Source organism: Myripristis murdjan, chromosome 5 (assembly GCF_902150065.1).
Source record: "Myripristis murdjan chromosome 5, fMyrMur1.1, whole genome shotgun sequence".
Lineage (NCBI taxonomy): Eukaryota > Metazoa > Chordata > Actinopteri > Holocentriformes > Holocentridae > Myripristis > Myripristis murdjan.
The window spans coordinates 19,797,907-19,821,671 of NC_043984.1; the positions used below are offsets into that span (position 1 = coordinate 19,797,907).

Here is a 23,765-nt window from a genome sequence, read left to right on the forward strand (position 1 = left end):
ATATCTGACTTCCTCCATTAGCAACAGGTCATAGTGCAGTACACAATATGGGTCTGTGTTTCATCAAAATGGCCCCTATGTTGCCTTGCCTGACGCATATCATCACTTTCAAGACATGCTGATTTGATATGCTCATATACCAGGTGCTACAAGTGGTTTGGGCACAGTTGAACAGCATAGCCGTGCTAATAATACCATTTGTACTGTTTGTGCTGAACTCAGTTACCAAAAGCAGGGTGACAAAGTCAATGACAGTGTGATGACCTCAAAGTTTAGTCCATCTGCCCTCTAGAGGACATGAGAAGGATGACGACAAAACACTGGCAGCATCTCCACCTTTTACTTGGTTCTGAAATAACAGTGTTAGAAATAAACTTAACAATTTGTCAAGTACAGTACAGAGCCTGTGACACCGATAATATTGATCAATAAAACTGGGGAATCATGGTTTACCCCAGGCAAACAAATCTGTGGGTATAAAACTGCATGAAAAAAAAAAAAAAAACAGTAAGGGTTAAGTCTGAGTCCTTGATCAAAAAAAAAAAAAAAAGTGTGTGTGTGTGTGTGTTTGGACACATTGGAAAAAATGTCAGTAAAGTAGGCTACAGAAGCTGGAAGCTGGTCACTCTGGCTTCCAATGAGACATAAGACATAAGGGATAACAAAAATGACGGGTACACTCATATATTCCACTTTTAGGTTCATCCTCTTTCATATCAGTGCAAATACAGCAAGTAACCAATTCTAGCAACTCTCTAAATGTATGTATTTACATTTACTTGCAGGACCATCTCTGACAGTACAGTACATGGCAAAGCTACCGACATATCTATACAAATAATAAAAGACATTTTTCATACTCGATACACTCTGGCTGTAATCAGACAAAGAATATTTGCTGAACCAAAGACAAGACAGTAACCTTTCAGTAGTTAGTGGCATTTGGCTACATTGACAGACTGATAATGGCAGTCTGCTGGAAGTCTATTCTGTTCAGAATTTCTTTATGCTGTTTTAACTTAACTTTTTCATTTTCTAGGCTAGAAAAAAAGATCAAATTAAAACGATCTTCTTTCTACACACTGTGACGATACTCCTCCACTTTTCCCATAGCTTAGACTGTATGGGGGAATATGCAGGTCTGGCTAATGTAACGTTCCACTCTGACAAATATCTGGGCCAGCACCTCTCCTGCTCCTCAGCATCACACCTGCTGTAGCAGCAGGTTGGGGACACTGGAGGTTGACAAAGTAGGTGATCGCGTCCGCTCGCAAAGAACACTTTGTCTTCTTTTCTTCAGTCTGGCCAGGAAAATTAGAGCTCTCACAGACGGCTGAATATGTTCATGATTTTTCATTTCCCTTTTTCTTTTCATAGTGAGTCATTTTCAGGAAGCTTGCAAAGGAGCAAAGACAGCTGATATCGGGTCCAGTTTTCAGCAACTACTCCTATAAAACTGTGGCTTCCTCCATGGCATTTACCCACCTGCAAGAGAGGCAGATCTGATATTAGGAAATTACTGTCCATTTTTAATCGATTATTACAGTATAACATGCACTTGTAATAGAAAGAGTAACTCTTGCAGGCAAAGACTCTTCTCTTATGATAAGTTTCTTCTCCTACAGTCTGGAAATTACAAGTCCTGTACCTGTCAGCATGATAGATGGTGACATTATCAGCTGAGCTAATTTTAAAGCATGCTCCTGAATTAGAAAAATGAGTTGTTGGTTGTTGTTTTTTTTTTTTTACCAGAGTGAGTTTAACCAACTTCTCAGTTTCACAAATTAAACTCACACCACACATTTAGACGCTGTGTGCATGCAGAGAGAGCCTCACTGATGACTCTGATGATAACAATCAGGCTGAAACTGGTTTAACTCACAAATGAATTTCTTTAAACTCCGTTAGATGTTAAACCTTCCTATCGGGTCAGTGTTACAGTGTACTTCTCACCTCTGTGCTGTGAAGTTGTCTTCGGCTTTAAAGGTGTAATACAAAGTCTTTTTGTGGTAAAGCTGGAAGACATTTGCTTCCTCCTCCCCCTCTTGTCTGTCAGGCAGCCTCACCGTGAAGCCCAACAGAGGCAAACTCTCTGATGCTACTTTCTCCTGGAGCAGGAAATATGAGGAGGGAGAGAGATACGACTTAGACATCATGGCTATTTAACTGTAAGCCTGTCTGTACTGCTAGTGATTTTACTGAAGTGACTGCCAGGCTCGGTTATCTAACACTGCAGCTAATGCAATCTCATTAACTCACAAGTAATAAGTTACATTACTTTGATGAATTAATTAGTCTAGTTACATTCCTTATTACATTTTTAACAGGTAACTGGTAATCTGTGACCTATTTCATTAGAAGTCTCACCACAAGACCAACTGCATTTTTACTCAGCTCATTTTCATTGCATTTTTTCCCAAATTGCAAAATTTTAATGATAATTTTGCAATCTTCCATAACATTTTTTTCCCGGAAAGCAAAATTTCAAATTACGAGATTTTTCCCAGATTTGTACGAGTGTGGGAACCCTGATGTGCTGCTCAGGTTTAAGGGGAGTGGGCGTGGCCCCTCACCTCTTGGGCCCGGTAGGTGTAAAGCACCTTGTCTTTGAGGAGGAACCACAGCCTCTTCCAGTTCCTCTTGCTCCTCTTACTTCGCTGTAGACTGCCACTTATGGAGCCTTCCTCCGACACAGTCATCTAGGGCAACACAACACTGATGAGAACACCGCATCCCTGACGCTACACATCATTAACAATTTATCTGTCACCACTGTGCTGTGAACAAAACTCCTCTGAAGAGGGCGGAGATGCAAGTGGTCTGGGTGTACCTGGGTCAGGGTGGCAGTGCCTTTCCGATGTCTCCAAATGTTGGGAGGGTGAATGTTTTGGAAGACAGCGGAGAGCGGGCGGCTGGAGCGGTTTGGCCGAGGGCTGTTCTTGCCTGTCTGCGCAGACACATCTCCTCCTGCACACACAAAAAAACAAACTTTTTAGCCATGAGACAAAAATGAGACAACAAAAGACAACAAGAAAAGGGTGCCAGGAGAGTTGTGTACCTCTCTTCTTGAGTTCGCTGTAACAGTGGTCACACACTTTGGCCATGCGGTCCTTCATGTATTTCAGGGGATATCTGTTCCTGGAACAGCTGCGGCAAACAATCTGCATACAACAGCAGAGAGCAGCACCTCAGGCACATTCAACAAGTTTGGAAAACTAGAGCTGAATACACTCGGGTCACAGGCACAGTTTCTTCTGTCTTGACTTGTATATATGTGTGTTTCTGTGTGTGCATTTAGTTTGTGTGTGACTCACTCTCCCGCAGGCATGGCAGTGGTGTCTGCGAAGTGTAAGGCTGAAATCAGAGGTGCAGTTCATACACATCACCACATGAGACACTGGTACGAGCGTGGGAGCTTTTTCTCCTAGAGACAGCCGCAGACGCTCTCTGGCCTGGTACACACACACACACACACACACACACAGGGATTTATCACACTGAGGAGACAATGACCTAAACAACAATCTCAATCTGCTTTGGTGAGGAGAGGCAAGAACACATTTTTGAAGAAACACATGTAAAACTATGTAAAGATAGAATATTTTATGTAAAAGGAGGCAATTTTGCTCACCTCTCCTTGGCAGCTGCTGAACCCAACAGGTCCTCTGGCGTGTTCACTGACAGTGCGGGTTAGAGTGTAAAACCAGTCCTCCCTTTCACTGCAGGAGCTGCACAACAATGCAAACGGTGTCACAACGTCTCTATACTGTTACCACAAAAACATGATTCAGCGCTGTGCTATTAAATTGCTGTCCTCCTGAAAACATATCTTTAGTTACTGAAGTTCATTTTAAAAGCCACCCTAAGAAAATTGGGGTCGCTCCTTAGCAATACAAAAAGAATAAAACATGAACACCGTGTATGCAAAGCATCAATTGCAGTAGCAGAGGTTTTAAAGAAGCTAAGCTAAGTTTATATGATAGACAAACCACAGAACTAGAGGACCTATCTATCTTTGACAATCTCATATATCTGTTTAATTATCTTTAGGTTGTTAGGTGTACAAGACCATGTGGACAGGCTGTACTGTATATTAAAACATCATATGGGCTTAATGTGGCAAGGTGTTTCCAAACTATTAGGTAGTTAAAAATGTGTTGTTGTTTTTTTCAAGCTTTTTCAATATTTAGATGTATATCCATGATAATTCAATAAGGACATATAACAGTTTCAAGGTGATGGAATGACCCACCTTGCAGACAGAGTGATGGAGATGTCTGTTCCTTCAATCTTCAGTGTGTTCTGGACATTATCTATGATGGGTTTACTGACCTGGGGAATCAATCAGTAATAACACATGTCAAACAGCAGACCAAAAAATGACAGAGAGAGACACAGAGAGTCGTCATAGTAGTAATATAACATAGGGCATGGCTAAAAAATCTCTGTATTTCATGCATTCTTATTTACTTGATCTTATATTTGGTTACTGAATGCTTTTTGCAAGCCAGTATGGCATGGGGAGGTTTAAAACTGTAAATTAGACAAGTATTGAGCTATTTCTTGCACCGAAAAAGAAAAACATCTACTCTGTATTTTTCTTCTTCATATGATTATAAATATATGCGATGTGCTACAACATTTGATGATTATTAATGCTGTTTGGCACCTTTGATTTAGGGGACGCTATGATGCTTAATGATGTTTACATTGTTAAGGTCTGCTCCAAGATCACAGCAGCCTGATTAAATGACCTGTGCTCTCTCTGGAAGAAGCAGGTGGTCCAGAAAGCAGAAGGAATAATTCGCCAACCCGATCATACTTTTCAGGGAATTTTCAGTTATGGCCTCAGGTCGGTTGTTGTTGTTGATGTGGATGTTGATGTTGCTGTCTGATTGCTGCTGCTTAATATATTTATTTATTTATTTATTCATTCATTCATTTTTATCTACATGAATTTGATAGACTGTAGAAATTAATTACCCTTTGAAATGAACTGAACTGCACTGACCTTTTGGACACACCCACTTAATGTGCTAGCATAGTTTTAGATCTGAGGAAGGGTTTAGTGGTCTGAAATGTACATCATCATCTATAACATGTACATGTCCATCCTTATGTAAATGGCAGCTATAACTGGCTGCCATGTACATAAGGACAATATATTGCCAAGATTGTATTCGTAAGGGCATGCATGCTTCAGTGAAAATATTCTACATTAAAGGAAAACGTGAGCAATTGGAGGGATTTGAGATTGAGAGATGAAAGGAAATTTAGTGGACTCTCACCTTCATCCCTGTGAGTGACAGGGTGTTCTTCAGTCTGTATTTGCCATCCTGTTGGGGGTAGGTGTACAGCAGCACGTCGTTCATCTGACAACATAATGATAAATCACTCATCAGGCCTAGTAATCCTGCAGAGCCACAAATCAGAGTGAAACAGACAGTCTGTTTCTATTTGCAGGTCAGAGGAAAGATTAAGGAGATCACTAATTTCAAATAACAAGTGCATTAATTTGAACGCAGATTCGCCACTGGGAAAGCGTTTACACATTTCAGATGTATCAAGATTCCTGTACAAAACTTGGAAATGTTTTGTACAGGAAACTTGGAAATGTAAAAAAAAAAAAAAAAAGGGTATTACTGTGCAGCACAGTTTTGGCCTGGAAAGATCATGGGGTCACCAAAATTGAGTCCATCCTCAAGGCAACATGAATATTGTCGCAGTGACGTGTTGCCCTGCTTCCCAACGGGCCAAAAACACTGATTCAGATAAAGAGTAACTTCTGTAGTGCTGTAACTTCACCACTGACCCTTGTGCATGTGCAGCACTTCACCATGTGGTGGCACTCTAAGCTAATAGGAAAACTCAGTGAGCTCATAACTCACAGTTTTCACAATTATGTACTAACCTACGAAAGATTATTTGAGGATGAGGGTGTTTATGTTGTAATCCAGCTGTGTATGCCATCGTGGAGGGCTGTGTTGTGTACACAATGATTTGCATAACTATAGCTTTGATTTTGATTGAGAATGTTGTGCATGTTGTGGATTAGGCTGTTTTGTACTTTTATTTGCTGCTACTCTCAAAGATATTAAAGATATAATGTATTGTACTATAGTATACCACACTGTACTATAGATCCCCTCAGAGTTGATGCAGAAAGCTGAGTAGGTATTTTGGAGACAGAATAGGCAGAAATGGCACAGTGAGTGACTATGTTAAATGCTACACATCAACCTGACACTCTCTGATCTAAAAGTTTGATCAAATAAAATGTGAACTAACTAACTTACCTGGCCGTTGCACCAGCACCCATGATAATAAGCCAAACTTCCACGTGACTCTTTGTGATATTAGCCGTGAACCAGTCTATGCTATTCTATACTATACTACACTACAATACATTACACTAAACAATTACACTACACAACACTATATTGTACTGTATGATACTACACTATACTATAGTATACAAATATAATGCCATAAGCTATGCTATGCTGTGCAATATTATACTATAACAGAATATAATATACTATACTAAACAACGCTAAACTACACAATATTACACTATGCAAAATTATACCAAATGTAACCATACTATTACCTTTTCGAAAAAGATAATAAGACAGATATTAGTCTCCAATAATAATTTGGCTGTACTTTTACATTCAATTTTCCACGACAACACTAACTTAACAGGACTAGCAGGGTAGTTACCTCATTGTACCCTATTATAAAGTAAACCCCTGCAATAGTAAATTTAGTAGTAATAGTAAATTTTTTTACTCTTTATTCTCAGTTTGTGCTGTTTTTAAGTTCTCAGGACCACAGAAACTCCAGTGAACATTCGCTTTGTCATATTGTCCTCCAACAGTAGGAATAGCCAGCAAGTGATCATTTTCGGGCTTGATAATCTAGCAAAATAACACTTACGCCGCAATGATTACCAACATTCCTCAGGAGGAGACATTTATGAGCTTTTTAAGTGTCTGGCCTAGACTGCAAATTTTAAAAATGCCATGTGTGGGCAAAGAGGTGCTCTATAATGATGCTCTGTGCACTTTTTTTAATGGAGCTAATCTACGGATATGTTTTCATTCAGGACGACACTTAAGAGATAACTCAATATTTCACCTGCAGCTTTAGCGCATTGTGGCATCTCTCTCTTTTGACTCTCTCCTTTTCTCTCAGTGACTCTCTCTCGTGTTCATATCCACTCTTCCTGGCCTGGCCACAATAGTGGCCGCTCTGACAGGTGGTAAAGAACGACCTGTCCAAAATTGTTACCTCATTTAGACTTATGGCTTTATAAATTATGTCCCTTTCCCATCCCTTTACATCCTTCAATCTCCCTGTTTACTCTCACACTGAAGCATTATCTCAGTGGGCTGACGGCTCACCATTCGATAAAAAACATGTATAGCGGCTGCATTTTTAGATAAGTCATATAGGACGAAGCTGGTCATAGGAAAGCAGGCTGTAGCTATATATTCAGGGAGTCAAACACACATCGGTGTAACATTTGGCTGAGAGAATAACACCAATAAAAGCTCACACTCTACTTTGGCCATTCAGGGTATATGGAGCCGCTCCTGACCTTCCCCAGGCTGTCAGTAAAGAACTGGCTCAGGAAGTCGGCATTCAGAAACATCCTGCCAGGAAACCCTGCTCTTAATAGCATAGTCTGGGCATAGAAATAGACCAGGCAGAAAATGCCTGACACTACATTTTATTCTGATATATTAGACATAGAGGGAAAAGTGGTAGCAACTTGGCTTGGGCAGTAAAATCGTAGCATAATTTATCCACAGGCGATTGAGTGTTTAGTCAGTACCTTTAGGTGAGCCGTATAGTGCAAACAGGAAGAGGTATTTACCAGAAACAGATGGCGAGGCTGTCTGCTCTTCCTGCTGACCTTCATCAGGGTACCCTCCTTCACAAACACCTGAGAGAAAAAATATACACACAGAAAAAAAACAGAGCCAAAAGCTTTACTTTTTACATTAACACAAGGCACACAGAGCTGTGGCATATTTTGTCTTTCTTTAATTAAAGCAGGCCTGCCGGGGATTCCCAGCTGAATAATTGAACAAAGGGCAACACAGGGGCGGTGGAGGGCGGACTGTGGTGGGCTGGCAAGGTTTGGACAGAAACAATGCTGTTATCAGCGCTCACCCTGCCAGGCTGCAGCAGGTTCTTCTGCCCACGAACACTGTACTCTATGTTGACCAGACGCAACAAGTTCTCCTGAGACAAGGGAGACAAAGAGATGAAAGAGTGAGAGGGCAAAAGAGAGCTGCTAAAATCGTGTTACTAGGTAATGCATTAAACAACTGGTGCATGAGCCTACACTTGAAACTCACCCCGTGTTTCAAGCTGTCGTTTGCTTGATCTGCAATGTCAGACACTATCGCCACGGCAGCTGAATGACAGACAGACACAAAAAAAGAGAGAGAGGGAGGGCAGCCAGATGTTAAGAAATGAATACAATCAGAGACATTATTCATCAGTGCAAATTGTGATGATTCTTTCATTTGATTGATGCAAGTTCTGCTGATTCTACATCAATCTACTAGAGGAGATAAACACAATGCTTGCCCTGCCCTCACACTGACATTCACAAATCTTAAAAAAGGACCTAATGTGTTAATCTAATAGAATACTATGAATTGTAACTTTTTTAGAAAAAACAATGTTTACGTAATTCTTTTGTCTGATTTTTTTTTTCACATTTCAGATGAAAACGGATAGTGTTAAGTGTTATTGCACATGTTAATGAATCTAAAATTTGGGGTAAAAGTGCTACATAGAATCCTTAACTTGAATCATGGTTTACAAAGTCAGATTGAATTGAACTGCCTCCCATGTGAATTGAACTGAATCTCTGTTATGCCAAAAATTCACACACTATAAATGAGATGTCTGTTCTTTCCTTGTTACCTAACACATATTGAATATTAATGTAAATCCTTTGATCTACTTGTCTCACGCTCAACTATGACATCTAAACAATTTCATACTTAGCACAACCCAAAAATATCTTTTCATATCAGGGCCCGCAGGGTAAAATCACTTTGAACGGGGGTCTGAGACTCAATGAATGTCAGAACATGGAGGTACAGAACACGAAAAAGTTTGAAAACCCCTGGCCTAATGTATGATGCCCCACCCTCACCTCTCCCTGTGCAGTGTGAGTCAGCAGGATGTGAGAGGGCAGGAGACTGCAAGTGTCTGCACGTCTGGCATGAGGCTGGCTCCCTTATCGAAGATAAGAGATAGTGCTGCTGCAACTCGCCTTCTCATGAATTACACATGCAGGGTTCACACATAAGAGAGCCCAAATGACCACCTGGTGGGTTACCACCACAAGGCAGTGGGTCAGATATGGCTCTCTCATGGCCATCTCTCCATGCTAAATGAGCACACACTCTGCAGCAAACAGACACAGTAAGGCTCTCCTGTGAGTAACACAGAGTGTAGAGCGAGCGGTCAGTGGCTGCCACTGTCTCCTCGACTACTGTGCGTTGGTGCAACACTGTGGCAGTACCTTGGGTGTCTTCATATTCCTTTGAATCTGGTGAGAGGTTGTTCAGGTAATCTGAAAGAGGAGGGCAAGAAATTAATGGTACCAAAGAAAATAGTATAGAGCGGTGAAACTGGACACTAGGCCTGTTAAATTTCAGTGAATCCCGTCATTCACACTCACCAGTGAGGAGCATGCGGTACTGAGCCACACGCACAATGACCTGCAGGAGCTGATGCTTGAGAGAAATTTTTTCCCCAGCTGGACTCTGCTGCTGAGACCAAAAGAAATACAAAGACTCATTCCTCAACAGCATTGCTGTTCATTAATTCCAGATTAATCCCATTAAGAATTAACACAAAATGTGTTCAGATTAATTAAGACAGTCAAGGGCACCTCACTCGAGATAATAAAAGCTATACTGACGAGCAAATTGCACAACTGTGGGCCTTTCAGCAGAATTCAGTTGTCGTCAGTCAGTTATAATGTGTGAGCGAGGGCCAATAACACAGAGTGCTGGTCAGCACAGTGCTTTACATAACAGCAGCTGTGTGTGTGTGTGTGTGTGTGTGTATGTGTGTGTGTGTGTGTCTGTGGTTGATATGATACAAGTGAGCGTATAAACCAGTAAAAGTTTTAAAATAACCATACATATGAAGAGAAACTCATATTCTCATATGAATTAATTGTTGCACTGTATCACTTAATTTTGAAATTGTATAGAAAATAATATGCCACAGAATTTCTCCATTTGAAACTTTGAACAAGACTAAAAACTAAAAAACACATATTTTGTACTCCTTCCAAGCTGTGTTAAATGCACATTGGTTTGGGACATGCTGAACATACAAATGAAGATTGAAGACTTAGATTAGCAAACATTTTCGTATTCTTTTTTGCTGCCTTTGCTTGTCGAACCTGTTTACGATGAGCCATGCCAATAAAATCTTCTTTTGTCAGACTTATAAGAAAACTTAGGGTGCGTTCAGAAGACAAAATACAGAGGTTTTTGGTGAATTATTCCTTTAATGTTCTTCTCACCAGGATTAAGTGTCTTGAATTGAATCCAAAAGGATTATTACTGCAGCAGCAGGATATCCACATGCACTGCTATAATCAACAAGGCAACATGTCAACAGGGAGGAGACTGTCACATTTACACAGACACTCAGCCCCACAACCATATACCGTCACACACGATTGGTCCATGGGTGCTAAAAACAGCTGTAGCCAGTACCCAATTATATGCATTCAATTCACATCAATAATTCATCCAGTTTAATGTTTAGGGCGAAGAAGATTTGCAGTGGAAAAATACAATAATTTTGACAAACAGGTTCAACTCAAAGGCCGACAAGGATAATCTTCTCTGTGTTCTCCAAAATTTCTCACAATTAAAGGGTGTAGCTACCGATGGGTAAACTAAAGAAAAAGCTTATTGCATTACACTAAAGTTTAAAGAACTGAGTGATGGTACTTTTAAATCGCACACACACACACACACACACACACACACACACACACACACACACACACAAAATCCTATCTCTGCCAAGACTCCCCTTCTGTGGTCTATAAAAGTAAGGGGGGGGGTGATACTGGAAATTGCTTTGTACTGTTTGATTTACCCATGCCACTTAAAGAGATACAGGCAACTATAAATGAGACACATACGCATTGTGCCACAGGGAAATGAATGTCATTTTTGCTGGCATCCACAATCTGGAAAGATTATTAGAAAAAACGTTTCATTTTCTGTTTAACTACACACAGTCTACCTAAGTACACAATCCCATTGAAAACAACAGATAACTAAAGCAAAAGACTTTCTACTAGGAAAAACAACTAGTACTGTGTCATGGCCCAGTCATATTTAGGTTCACTTGAATTGAATATCTTATTCAGCTGAGGGAAATATTTTAAAAAATGCCATTTCATTCATGAATATTAAGTTTTCCCTGAGGGTTTGTACATTTTGGGGTTGGTGTTGTGGGTGTCAAATGTCAAATGTGTGTATTATATTTGTAACCTTGATATTTTCAATTCAAAATAACTGTATTCATCACTTGAATAACTTTTAACAGTGTATTTGTCCTACTGATAAGAAAAGGTAGTCATATGTTTTTCAGTGAGCAACTCAATGTCTAATTGGTTCAAAAATCTATTCATATAATTGCATGCGATTTGAATACAAATTATAATTTTGATTTGATGGATTTGAATGTAATATTTCCTGCAATGGAGTTTGTATTATGGGGTGTTTTTTCAGGTGTCGTTTTTGAAAACATTTGTAAAGAGTTGAGGAAAAACTGTGTGTCTGACCTCAAACTGGTGCACGATGGCTGCAAAGGCAGGTGAAGTTCGGCAGCTGTCCTCCAGTAAGGTCATGCTGCGGTCGTAGTGGCCAATGTACGTAGTAAAAACCAAAAACTCTGCCTTCCTGGACAGGATGACATCTGCGATCCTCTGACTCTCCTCCCTGAGCAGAGAAACAGCAGCAGAAAGATGGAGAGTCACTGTGCACTGAAGCCACCAACACAAGATGCATGTGAAGGATGAACGCCCGCTGAGCTGCATTAGCGTGGCACACACCAGGAGGCCAACTGCAGAGGGTAATAGCTTTTTGTTCATGCTGTATGATGTGTGTGTGCGTCGTCATTTGCTGCTATAGCCAGGGACAGTGTGCACCTCTCACCAGTGTCGGATTCGATTCTCCAACTCAGTGAGGATTCTGCGATGCAAGGTATAAACATCAGGGAGCTCGTTGAGAATCTCCCTGAGCCGCTCTTCATCCAGCACGGGATCCCCCTCATCCCCCACCGCTGCTCCGACTGCTTCCCGAAAGTCCTGACACACAGGGAGGAGTGTGCAAATTACGATGATCTGGTCTGATGGTGTGTTTAAATTCAAAAATACAGTTTCCCTGTTTTGCCTGTCCCCATCTGTAACACTACAATATGATAAATATCTCTAATACACACACCAGAAACAGCAGCTCAAGGAATACTCCAACGTTTTGGGCAAAATACCTTTTTTTCCGATTTACCCAGAGTGAGACAAGATGTTGGATACCATTTTCATCGTAGTGAAAAAATACACCTTGCAGCAACTCTGAAGCTGTCTTATTCACACAGTGTATCATGTATATTTGAAATATACATCTTGGAATTAAGTAAAAAAAAAAAAAAAAAAAAAAAAAAAGACTTGTTGTAGGAGGAGTTAATTTGTGCCAGACCTTCCTATACCTTCAGCGGTGCACGGATCACTGCGATAGCTGGAAGGATAAATGTGTTGAGTGGTTATAGTTCCACTATCTAACTTCTCCTAAAACAACTTTAAAAAAATCCACTGTGTACTTCAAATACAAATGATACATTGTGTAAAATAAGACAGCTTTGGTGTTGCTGTAAGATTTATTTTTTCACTATGATGGAGTTAGGCTAATGAGTCCCATAGACTTCAAGTCTTTATGCTAAGCTAACACAAAATGCTACCGATATGAACCGAATCAGTGGACGTACCGAGGTCAGTCTGGGTAAGTTGGAAAAAGGGCCTTTCCCCTTGAACGTTGAATTATTCCTTTAAGAAACGTTAATATGAATGTGGGTTTATGCCAATACTTCCAAAGTAGCTCCTCATGTCAGCGACTACCTGCTCCTGCACCAACTTTAAACTGAGTAAAGTGATGCACATGATAAGTGATGCACATATACATACAGTTTACTTGCCCATAATGGTACTAAAATGCCTGTTCATATATCCTGCATTCAGTTTCACTTGTAAGTAATAACGAATATAACCTAGGCATGAACAGTATCTACTCTGTCACACTCTATATGCTACATAAGATAAATGATGTTTTATGAAACTATTTTTGTGGGTGTTTTGGTACCATAGACACACATATTGTTTGACTCAACTGCACAGACATTTCTCACTGTATTTAAAATGATCACATCACAGCAGCCCCACCCTCCAACTCCTCCTCTGCTTATGTACTACATCCATAATATATCCTCTGCATTATCACCTCTTTGTGATATTGTCAGACAGCACAGCACAGCCTGTCTCGAGATGTTTATTAATTTTATTATTTATGGCCGTATGTGTTTATGACTGTAAACAGCAGCACGCAACAGCCAGAAGCTCAGACGACTGCACAGGGCACAGAATATCAGATTACTCCTGTACACGGTAAAGCTGTGCCAGTTTGAGTGTTAAGAGTATTTTATTTAAGGTTTCAAAACACTGGCCATGTACTTTTATGTCTAATCTGTGATGAACATATTTACTGTTTTGCTTTATTATTGGTTGAGCTACTATTACATAAATCCCACAGAAAGTGACTGCTCTGCTTTAACAAAAAAAGCTGCAAAACTTGAAACAGATGTTTTAATGACAGGATTGAAAAAATAATAGATGGTAAACTGATTCTTTATCTGGAAGATACATACAGCATAAAGAGAATGACATACCTGTGTGTGTAAAAAAAAATTATTCTATTGATAAAGAAAATATAGATATGACACTTACTTCTTGGAGAAGCTTTAGGGCTTTTACATGCCTGAAGAAAGAAATACATAAACAACTCAATGTGGAAGTGAACTGAACTTAGTAAGCTTTGCAGACTTTATTAATAATTTTGGCAATGATTCTCTAAGTAGGTGATATGAGATCAAGCGTAACTTACAGTCTCTCTGTGTCCACCAGCTCCTTGGCGATGTAAAAGGCTCTGGATCGACCGTCGGTCTATAAACAGTTATATTTTTTATTTGTAATTTGCCCCATGATGGCACTAAAGGATTTTGGCTCTTGTCCAGTGAATATGTTTATCTGCCCTCTCCACATCGTCTCCAAGCCACAATCAAATTCTAAATAATGAGGATGAGTGTGTAACTAGCCCATTAACCTCCATTACCTGACTAAAAAACTATGCTTGTGGGGGCATTTTTGCAGTTGACCATGGTGAGCAATACTACCCACAGCTGGTGGGCCAGTAAAATTTCCATTCTCGTATTTTTTCAAATATATTTCATTCCCAAATTAGATGTCTATCATAAAACGGTGACACTACTACCACCTACTCATACAGTGGTTGATAGCACACAAGAATGAAAACAAAACAAAACAAAACAAAACAATTACAGTACATTTTAAAGAATACTATCTTAAGTCCTTGATTCACAAATTAATAGAAATTTTTAATTCAATATTTTATCTAAAAGATAAAATATTTTAAAACAGTGTTTGGGAATTTTTGTCATCATCATGCAAACACAAAATAATTCTCACTGACCTGTCTGTCATAATTGCTGTCTGGCCCTCCCTCCTCCTCCTCAGAGGTGCGTCCTTGGTCTTCGTCACCCGCTGTCTCTCGCCCCACATCGCCCACTGAGCCACTGAGAGGAGCAACAGCCACCGAGCAAACGTTGTAGGCTTCTGTGTAGGCACTGAGGGGAAGAGCAGATTAGATATATACACATAAGGATAGGCACACACAGGCATGCATGTGCAGACACATACACACTAACACACACACAGGTAGACGTAAAAACTGTGCTACAATGTTACATCTTGTATGCACTCAAACTAATTAGTTAGTGATGAAAAGACATAGATCTATATATTAGTAAAAAGGACATATTGATAGTTAAGGACCGAGCTGCAATCCAGCTCCATGAAGCTTGCTGGCATCTCACTGCAGCCAGTTCAGCCTATTACACACGGGCTGGCAATTTCTAATAAATTTCAAAGTTTGCCTGAGAGTTAGATTCAAAAACATTTGTAATGGAGGGCATGGGGGTAATTTTAAGAATAACTCAACACTGACTACTGATGGAAAAATTGCAGTTTCAACTAGATAGCACAGCATAAGCATGTCCCAACACTGTGCAATATTGCAATACACGCCAACTTTTGGTAAACGTTTTTGAAATGGCACATGAAATAGCCCTGTTCAAATTCAGGACACCTTTACAAGCCATTTATGCCATTCAGCACTATATTTGTTCAGTATGTAGCGGGGCTGCTCCTTTTCTGCTGCACCAAAGTTTTGTAAAACTGGCAGGACTGAACATATAACTACTGTTCAACTCAGCAGAGGCAATAATTGTTTTCATCTAGTTTGTAAAGTATCATTTCCAGCACAAATTTGACTTCATGGCTTTTTAATATGAACTGTGCTGTCTCCATAAACCTTCATCTTTAAGAGAATAAATCAGACATATGAATCTCACTGAGCCATCTGAGCCAGCTTTATGTTTCTCTATGCTGAAATATCACTACAATAATTAAACATATAAAGAGTTAGAAGCAAATGTGACGAGATAAAACATGGCAGGCCTAGAGAAACCAATAAACTGATCCTATAGGGCCTGCGGTGACATCCACACCAGACCCAGGGACACATGTCGGTATTTCATGCTAGACGATACATTTCTGCAGGGAGCCCAAATGAATATGCTAATGGCTGCAGCTCAGTGGGGAGTGTAAGCTATGCTAATAACAACACATCCTTGAGTTACAGTAGCAGTGCAGTCGTCCCCTATGTGACTAATGGCCTTGCCAGTGTTACTAGTTTTCACTCCTGACACCAATGGATTTAACCCCACTGAGATGTAAATTAGCGACACATGATCAACATATGTGAGTGGTTCAGATCTCTGTATTTCACATATTAGAGCATCATGGCCCATTACTGTTCACGGAGTCAAGCGTTGGATGGGATACCCGGGGGTGCTAGAACCACAAGTACTCAACTATATGCACAGTTTCTACATTTGAGGCTTTTTCCATCACTCTCACATAAAAACAACTCTTTCAGCAGAGGACATTCCCCTTTCGCTGTCAGGCATGACCGGTGAATCACTGTCTCTGTCACTTATCTCTGTGGTGTGATGTTTTATGAGGGCCCAAGGCCAAATCTATGGTGATAAATTACAAAAGGAAATAAAAAAATATTCATTCTCTTTTTATCCCCAGGCTCTTAGTGAGCCAATTTGTTCCAATGATAGCAGTCGGAAGCAGGGGCAAAGAGGGCAGCGATCTCCAAACTATGTGCTAATATTGCCCCTTTAGGCTGCAAACCTGACAGCTTCAAACACTGGCGATGCTATCCATCGCGATATTGCTTTGCTGTGATTACAATCATTCTATTCCCAGGCAGATCAAATAGACTGGAGACAATGATAGTCATTGTAGTGCTCTGCTGGTCCTTGTTTAGCACAAGCATAGAAATCTCATAACCAAGAAACATAACCAGCTGTTTTCTGTTATCTAGTGAAATAGCACTGACATACAACAAATAGCATACTGTTGCATTGGCATATAGGGTTAAAACAAGGACGCCATAGTTCAACAGATAGATAAAAGATACAAGAGGTGCAGCTGAGACTTTTACAACTAACCCTTATGCAAACTGAGGTATCTCCAATTTTTAATCCAGATCTCTCTTGCCCTAATCTCCTTTAAAACCAATAATACAAAGTGACAGGCAGCCTTGTCCAATGACCTGGGAGCGAGTAAACTTCCTTACTACTCTGACCCTCAAAACAACTGTCTAGCCAAATCCTGTCACCTAAAGGCTACAAGCTCAATCATACGACCAATATCTGTGTTGTGTAGTAGTAGATAGTAGTGACATAAAAAAAAAAAAAAACACACGAACAAGAACACACGCCTCTTGCATCACCTGCAGCAGGCCGCCACCCAGCTGCTGCGCCCCCTCTACGCCAAACCTCTGTGGGTCTATTTTTGAAGAAAAACATCGTAAACCCTGCCTCTGTTCATACTGATAAGAAAACAAGGCAGAGTGCATGAGAATTAATTCTTAGCTTATCTACGCTGGCGATTGAGCGGACAATGTCACTAAGAAAAAGTCGCATTTATTTTTAACCATAGATAAACTGAATGAAAAACAAATACTCATAAAGAATACAATAGGTTTTCCTCAGAAGATAAAGTATACAAAGACACACCAATGATCTATGTGAATAAACAAAATTAGCACCCACACAGATTAAAAACTTCCTCATCTAAGAAGTAAATCTTTGTGAGTCTAAACCCTATGGATGTACAACACCAGCAGAATATAGGCCTAATCAGAGCATGTGTACTTTATACAAAATGTACTAGTTTAAGGAAATTATAAAACAATTACACTTCCCTTTTGCGTCAAACACTTATTTTGCCATTCATTTTACCACAAATCAATATTTTAGCCCTTTACTGGATGGCTTCGCTTGCACACAACACCCAAATGGTAAACATGGTTAGAGGCGAGCACTGCAGCAAGCAACTGCTGACTACAGAACATACCGACGCTGAGATTGTATCTCACCTCGTTGTTTCTGATTGGCTAGAGAGGGAGCAATGACTCCAAAATGCTCTGACTATTAATCATCCTGAGCAGCCTGTATGATAGGGGCACAGTGAACAGGAATGGAGGGGGGGGGATGGGTTAATGTCAGCAAAGCATGGGTGATCATACCAAAAGATACCACCACAACGGGGAAGGTAAGACTAAGACAAGCGGCAGGAGGAAAATGGCTCTCCAACACGTACAAAAGCAGAGCCTACTACTGTATTGCTTGTCCAAACATATGATTTATGAATGGAAACCACGACAGGCCCTTTTAGCTGGAATCTGAAGAGTATCCCTTCTTCTCCACGCACATACAAACACACACACCCACAGCATACACACATCACAGCTGTGGCTCTATATGTCTCAGTACAATGCAAGAAGGAAGCTACTGCACTTCCCTCCTTTTACTCTCTACCTCCTATCACATCACCCCCACACCGCCACATCCACATCTGGCCACAGCAGCAAGGGACCAACCATAATAAATAGTTATAAATCCTCCACCCCAGGGGCATAGTAAACCCACACAGAGACCAAGAAGTAATAAAAAGACTAGCGCTCAGTATAAAAGGTGTCAGGGATCACTAATATTACTTCCAGGAGCATCCATCTATGTCAGCGCATGCATGCACACACACACACACACACACACCTTTCCCCGTACCTTTCTGTCTCCTGCTCAGGTGACTGAGTTTTGCTCTCAAACCCGGGGAAGCTGCTCATGTCCACATAACCATCCGTCTCATTGGCAGAGGACAGCGCCCGACTGGGGTGGTCAAAGAAGTTGGGGAACGCCAGCTGCAGGACAGGCCTCTGATGGGGGACCTGAACGTTCTCATAGTCAGAGCTAATGGCAGGGACGTTCTCATAGTCCGAGGTGTCTGCATTGGGGAAGGAGATGGAGCGAGGCTTGGTCAGGGGAAGAGGTGTGAAGGGCACCCGGGAGCGGTCCTCGAACGACTCCACCCGGACAACGCTGCGATTGAGAAAAGCGACAGAACCCCCTTTTCTTTTGCTGTCTTTGTAGAACAAGAAGGTGGAGGCTGGCTGAGGCGAACCCTTAGCAGCAGAGTGAGAGCCGAGCTGCGGAGAACTAGTTCTGCTGTGCCTGTTTATGTCTAGCAATCTGCTGGGTGTGTGGTGGCTGGACTCCGATGAGGACCTTGCGGCGGACGGGCTGACGTCGACCACAGGCTTACTCTCTGTTTTTCGCCTGAACTTGAGCATCAGGAAGCGCTTGATGGAGGACTTCTTCTTCTTGCTTTTTTCTGGCGAGTCTCCCTCAGTGAGAAGGGAGGGTGAGCTCTTGGTGATTGGCTTCTTGGTAATATAAGCCAGCTCAAATGGAGGAGGGATGTCCACCACAGATGTAGGCGTGGACAGGCCGCTGGATGATAAAGGTGAGCAGCGAGAAAAGCTTCCAGATGAACAAATGACGTAAGGCAAAGAGAGACTGTCCTCGCCTCTCTCCCTTGGGGATTCCTCCCTCTCCCTGTATACACACAGAGGCATGTCCCGTCCCTCCACGGAGAAGGAGCGAGGGTACAGAGAAAAACAATGGGGTTTGGAGTAGGTCTTGGTACGGAGCGCGTTCAACATTGGACTGCTGCTCAGTGCAGGCGCCATGTGGTCAAATCCCCCCAGGCAGGGCTTTTGACCATTAGACTGCACCCCCCTCTCAGTCACATTATTAGCGATGCGTTGTGACAGAGAGCGGGAGCGCATTACCATGGACTTTTTGTCAAAAAGCACATTTTCATCTTTCAAACCATGCCCGGCCTCCTCATACACAGGCTCATCGGTGACATCCTGCTCTGTATCGGTGGTGTCATCCAGAAACGGCACAATGTGACCCTCCAGGTCGTCCTCATCTCTGAAGACATCGGAGTCATTTGGGGAAAGCAACTGGCTCTCTGAGAGAGAGGATGTCAGCGAGGTGTCAGTGTCTGTTGGCACTGAGATGGATACTAGCCTGAACCTTGGCTGACAGTCAGAGTGATTCAATAAGGCCTCTGCTATTTGAGCTCTGTGCTCCTCACTTCTGATAGATGTCCTTTTCTGACGTGATGCTATCCTGTGCTCATCATCGTCTTTGCCATCCTCGTCACTGCTGCCTATCTCCACATAATCCTCAGAAGATACACACTCTATCTGTCCATTGTCTACAGATTCCCCGCATAGCGAGTCTTCATCACAAACTGCCTCATACTTACTGGGCCGTAGTGCACTCTTGTTTATGGATGGATGCTTCCAGGGTGTGAGCGGACTCGCTGAGAGTCCATGAGTTTCGTCGTTCACTGGGCTCGACTCTCTCTCAGTAATGTCTGCAGAGGAGATGTAATACGGCTCGAGGGTTGGATCAAACTTTGAGGCAACATGTCTGTCACCTGTGTCCAAGAGCTGTTTCTGGTTTTCAGGGATGCTTTCATAAATATTCATATGCTCTTCCTCTAAAACAGAGTACTGCTGTAGGTTATGATCGTGTTCCAACCTTAGATTGTTGTAAGAGATACCACGGCCAGGTGCAGATTCCCATGTTTTCTCCTCTCTCTCCATTGAAGTTATCTGTTGGGTTACAATGGCCTCCATGTTTTCATCAGTGAGAGACTCGGTTATTTCATCTGCTGTACAGTCAGTGGCTTCATTCTCCTCACTTTGGAGCTTGTCCGCTCTCTTGTTCATGTCTGTATTTTCCAAGCCAGACACCTCTTCACCAGAGTAGCAGCCTGCCTCCTCATCAATGCTCGTAACAGAAATGTCTCCCACTGAGAGGCCCTCTGTGTCAGCCAGCGCCTCGCCTGCGTCACAACCATCAGCGTCCATGTCCTCAGTCATGTCTGCGTCAATCATCTCTGCGGCATCCTCCGTGGAGTCAGCGGTGAGTCCAGCATCACTGACCCAAAGGGTTTCCAAAGAGTCCACCTCCTCCGTTACAGCGCTGTCAGTTAATCTCCAGTCCTCCTCCAACTCCTGAATCATATCTTCGTCCTCTCCCTCTTCTGTCAAGTCTCCTTCCCTCTGCTCCTGTGAGCCATTCTGTAATTCTTTTTGTGCTGAGCCGAGGAAGTATAAATCAGATTGTCCCTCCACTGGTGCCTTGTCTGCAACCACTTTGCTTAGAGAGTCCTCCGACTCATTCTCTTGATCAAGATCACCTTCTGAAGGCAACAAACCCCCATTAATGCATCCTTCCTGGGTGCCCGAGAAGAAGAGGTCCCTCCCGTTCAGATGATGTGGAACTTTAGGTTTGGGGGCTATGGGAGGTTTGGGACCCCGAGCTGCAAAGCAGGCTCTAGACATGACAGGAGAGGGCAGGTCGAAGCTGGTGTGATAAACAATTTTTGGCTTCGGAGCAAGAGGAGGCTTGGTGTAGTCTACAAGAAAAACAGGAAAAGGAAATTCTAAGATTATGTGATTTAAAATAACTTTCAGTTCTATTGTCCTTAGTCCCTGTGACCTCTAACTATCCAGAGATTCTTTACATACTGCAGAAATCACATTTATACAGATATATAGATTTTTTTTTTTAACAGGAAACTGGTAATAATGACATCTATTTGCATATGAATGAGAAAACTGTTGTTATGATGTGATGTTTGTGATCATTAGCAAAATGCACATCACATATTTCAAAGAACTAACTGCAATTTTGACAAAATCTACAGCACAAAACCAAACCCAGATACTGAGTACACCACATTCTTTTCTCTTATTTCACATGTAGGGCGACTCAAGCCGTTTAAGTTGTGTGCGACAAGGATAATAATAAAGGACTTAAAATGGATACCTGGGGAATGTTAAAACTATACACCCTTAGAAACAAAACCTACAAATGTAAGGGATTTCCCTGACTCACTTCCTGTGATTCACGGGAGAGAAACCCCTCTCAGACCCTCTGCACTGCTTTGTGAAGAAAACATGGGAGCGCAGAAAAGGACGATACCAAAAAAAAGAGCAATGAATTCACCACATTTATATTTACTAAAGTTGATATATGTACAATATAGTTATACTTTTGAAAAGACATAAGAATTCAGTTCAGAGGGTTTGCAGCCTTGACATAAACGATGTGAAATACCTCTCAGTTAGGTATTTACATGCAACAAACTACTCCTCCTGCATGTAACAGTGTAATCAACATATGAACATGAATCTGTGCTCCAAATGAGGATTGAGAATGTGTGTCTAGGAGTTTAAACTAGTAATGAGGTGATACAAAGCCTCATCTCTTGGAGTCTGGGGATAAAAGTGCATGATCTACCCTCCGGCATCAGAAAACTCACTGGAGTGTTGAAATTAATTGACTGAGGTGGGATTCCCCCTTAAAAACACTATCTATATGGGTTTCCTAACATTTGTGCTGCTGCAGCTACATTTAAAATCAATCAACAGGGAGTGTAACCCGCTATCTCACTTTGTAATTAATCTATTATAACCTATAAGCCAAATAAACCATTCTCTCTTTCTCTCTGTATGAGTTTCTTTCTCCCTGTCTCCATAGAAATTGCATTCTCTAAAAACATTAAGTATCCACCCGACAAACAGACATATTGAGACTATCATTTTAAATTTAGCGTGCAAAGTAAGTTATCTCACCTGTGTTCATTTTTGGACAGCAACCATCTCCAGCATCTGGGCAGCGCGTCCTCAAAAGCGGCTGAAAGCAGTGACAAAGAGCCTGTACCGAAGTTAAACTAGTCAAACAGAGAGTTAATGTGTCGGCGCTCAGAGCTGCGCTTCCTGAGAGTGAAATGGTCCTCAGCTGATCGTTTGTGCATCGTACAGTGCGGAGGACGCGACTGGCAACTAAATGGAGAGAGAGAGAGAGAGAGAGAGAGAGAGAGAGAGAGAGGGGCTCTGATCCCCAGTTCACTCACTTGACGCTTCCTCTCCTTGTGGCTGCACCAGGAGCTCCACTGTAAAGAGACTTGGAATGGGAAAAAAAAAAAAAAAAAATCTTAGTCCACTGAATCCAAAAACTACTTTCTAGACTACCTTTGCAATTAATTATAGCGCGGGCGAAAATGCATTAGATGATTCATGCGACTAATGAAGCTGAAGTAAATTTATAAAGAAAATTTTCAAAATTACAAAATAAAATAAAATAAAATAAAATGCATAGGCTAAGTATCTCCCTTTGTATGTAAGTGCTAATTTGAGAAATGACGCCAGGTTCATCACCTTGTGAATAATGGCACACTGTTATTTATTTATTTATTTATTTATTTATTTATTTATTTATTTATTTATTTATTTATTTATTTATTTATTTGAAGTTTTATTTTTAAGGAAATCCATCAATTTCTTCCTCCCTCCACATCTTTTAATCACTTTTTTTTTTTTTTTTTTTTTTTTTAATTTTGCATCCACTGTGGTCATCATGGCTGTAACTCGGTTGGTTTGTGAGGTGAGTGAGAGGTGACAACATGTTTGGATCCCCACTCAGACCTGACTGACATGTTATTTGTCAGGCCTCATGCTGGCCATATCTCATTCATAATATTAGTAATCCTAAATCATCGCTCCTATATACACTGACACACCAACCTTGTTTTCCTGCCCACTCATCTGACTGTCTGATTGGTGTAGAGCAGCCCCCTTTTCTAATAACAGGAAATTGCTCTCCCTGTTTCCTGCACAGCCCAACTTCACATCCTTAGCAACTTATGGACATTATGCTCACATTTAACCCCTTGGAGTATCATGAGTCAATCACAATGAAGTAAAGGGAACTATTTTTACTCCTGAATTGGGGTCAGCTGATAAACATTTTTTTATGGGGAGTCGTGGGTGGAGCAGTCCATCAGTAGGAAGACAAGAGGGAGCAGAGTCTTAACTGGGTGGAACAAGGTCACTTGGAAACTTTAATCC

General features: G+C 41.4%; 1 protein-coding gene across 1 annotated transcript; it reads right to left on the minus strand.

The window, feature by feature from the left end:
* Positions 1–557: 557 nt before the first annotated feature.
* On the minus strand, positions 558–22,567 carry fgd5b (FYVE, RhoGEF and PH domain containing 5b). Its single transcript, XM_030050602.1, has 21 exons — positions 22,491–22,567; positions 18,559–21,268; positions 14,826–14,979; positions 14,220–14,278; positions 14,063–14,093; positions 12,225–12,376; positions 11,852–12,008; positions 9,713–9,803; positions 9,554–9,604; positions 8,370–8,428; positions 8,182–8,253; positions 7,883–7,951; positions 5,289–5,372; positions 4,253–4,332; positions 3,632–3,728; positions 3,315–3,452; positions 3,059–3,161; positions 2,831–2,967; positions 2,574–2,699; positions 1,954–2,108; positions 558–1,485 (listed from the first exon to the last, which is right to left on the minus strand). The coding sequence occupies exons 1-21, from the start codon at positions 22,498–22,500 to the stop codon at positions 1,449–1,451; spliced, it is 4,572 nt and encodes a 1,523-aa protein (XP_029906462.1). The 5' UTR covers positions 22,501–22,567; the 3' UTR covers positions 558–1,448.
* Between the last annotated feature and the right edge of the window lie 1,198 nt (positions 22,568–23,765).

Bases quoted from the DNA above. Each gene is read 5' to 3' on its own strand.
- fgd5b (XM_030050602.1), bottom strand. The intron at 9,605-9,712 runs GTGAGTGTGAAT...CTCCTCTTTCAG, and splicing joins GTACCGCATGCTCCTCACTG to ATTACCTGAACAACCTCTCA. The intron at 2,109-2,573 runs GTGAGGGGCCAC...TTCCTGCTCCAG, and splicing joins ACACCTACCGGGCCCAAGAG to GAGAAAGTAGCATCAGAGAG.